This window comes from Cornus florida, unplaced genomic scaffold (assembly GCF_030987335.1).
Source record: "Cornus florida cultivar Cherokee Brave unplaced genomic scaffold, ASM3098733v1 CherokeeBrave_3.0.0_Hap2_Chr03, whole genome shotgun sequence".
NCBI classification, from domain to species: domain Eukaryota; kingdom Viridiplantae; phylum Streptophyta; class Magnoliopsida; order Cornales; family Cornaceae; genus Cornus; species Cornus florida.
The window spans coordinates 53,005,001-53,007,003 of record NW_026775573.1 but is presented as its reverse complement, the minus strand read 5'-3'; the positions used below and the strand labels follow the sequence as shown (position 1 = coordinate 53,007,003).

Sequence of the window (2,003 nt, the reverse complement as noted above, 5' to 3'; positions counted from 1 at the left end):
TAAGTTTGTACTCGTTAATTAAATACTAGAGCTGGGATCCACAATTTCAGTTGCCAATCACATCTCAGTATGCATGCAATAAATTAAATAAAATTAATATATATATATATATATATATATATATATATATATATATAAACTTGCGAGTTATAATTAACCAAAACAATAAAATAAAAAAAAAATTATGTTAGCTTGATTCCACCTACTCTAGGCACTCAATTCGTGGTATAGCCTTTATTTCCCCTAGGCTCTCAATTTTGTTGGATATATAGCCCTTTTGGTTCTTTAGTAGCATGAATTGATTACCCAAAAGATATTAAATATTGAGATAGGAACTTGTACCCGCCAATCCTTTTCGCATTTAACAAGTAATCTGTATATACAAAGCCTGAGATATTCATCTACCTGCACTGTCCTCCACCAATCATCTACATATATATGTGTGTGTATATACACACACACACTTTATGCCATCACAAAACTTTATGCACCCCTAAAATTTATTCGTCTAACATTGTCATCTCTAGCTTGATCAGTTTGAGATCTATGCTGGGGAAATGAATTGCACCGTCTCAAAGTGGTGAATAATTGTATAATTTTTACATATATGCCTAGTTCACTTATCAACATATAGTCTAGGGTGTTTGATGTATATACAACAATAGTAAAGAATTCAGAATGAATCAAATTTTTCTGAGTTGGATTCGAAACTACCATAATAATAATAATAATAATAAATCGGTCTAGTTACAACTTACCACTGAACTATTGAGAAACAATGAGAGATTAAAGATTCGTTTGATTTGTAATTCTAAAAACAGTTTAAAAAAATTTAGAGAACATAAAATAGTTTTTAAATAACAATAAAAGACAGTTATCTGAAAACAAGTCTTTTTATAGTTAAATTTTCATAAAATAGTTTTCAGAAAATTGAACTAAATAGAATTTTTTATATAATTTTTTAAAAACAAAAAATTATCCTATTCTAAATCTTAGAGAGCTCAATTCCCATTTCAGTATAAGCTCGAAACTAACTTCATATCTTCCCCCAAGAAGTTTCTTAGTGGCAGTACCTCCCATGCCTCCTCCATCCTCTCCCAAATAATAATTGTTTGACTAAACTAATTTTGGGAAAAAAGTTTCAATAAGTTGAAAATAAGGTATTTATAATTTAGATCTTAAGAGTATATAAGTGTGTGTGACTCGTGCATTAATAAAAATTCCCATTTGTCAATATATTTTATTTTCAAGTAAAAAAATTAAAAAATTCAAGCCTCTAATTAAGTGAACATACATATAAATGGGAATTAAAATAAAGGAGGGACAGTGGGCAAGTCAATGGTCAAGATATACATATATATAAGAAAATGGTATCAAGATTACAAAAATCTTGATAACCTAAGCTTAATTTCAGATGTTTTGGTTATTAAAAACACACACACACACACATATATGTTTTGGTTATTAAAAACACACACACACACACACATATATATATATGTCCTGCAAGCATACACTTCAATTGCCATTTTTGGTAGCTGAAGTAATTACCAAACAACCCAATTGGCCTCACGACAAAGGTTAGATCTGCAGCTGACCACGGACAACAAAGCTTTCTTCACGATGAACACCGGGAACAAAGTTGAAGATCTCGCGCCAGAAAGCTGGCTTTGACCATGAACCTTGGAGTGTCTCATTGGAACAGACATGGCGGATGAACGCGACGACCACGACGACGATGATGACAGTGATGGTGATGCATGTGACACTGTCACGCGCGCTTTCTTCCTATTAATCCTTAGCCACAAGGCATTCAAGAATTCGGATCTCGAGCTTTTGGTACTGTTTGTGTTAATGTTGTTGAAGTAGTAGGATGGAGGTGGTGTGAGAGGAGGAAGAGAAGTGTCACAAGATGTGTGTTTAGGGGTACCAGGTTGAGACTCCCACATGAATGGGACTGCACCAGACACTCCATAGTAGACTCTAAAAGAAGGGTTGGTCAT

The 2,003-nt window shown here is 33.1% G+C and overlaps 1 protein-coding gene across 1 annotated transcript; it reads right to left on the bottom strand.

The window, feature by feature from the left end:
* Window positions 1–1,547: 1,547 nt before the first annotated feature.
* Window positions 1,548–2,003, bottom strand: LOC132301611 (uncharacterized). The gene has a single exon (XM_059798851.1). The coding sequence runs from the start codon at window positions 2,001–2,003 to the stop codon at window positions 1,548–1,550; it is 456 nt and encodes a 151-aa protein (XP_059654834.1).

What these genes read in the sequence shown, in the direction of transcription:
- LOC132301611 (XM_059798851.1), bottom strand. Translation starts at nt 2,003, where the DNA reads ATGACCAACCCTTCTTTTAGAGTCTACTATGGAGTGTCTGGTGCAGTC.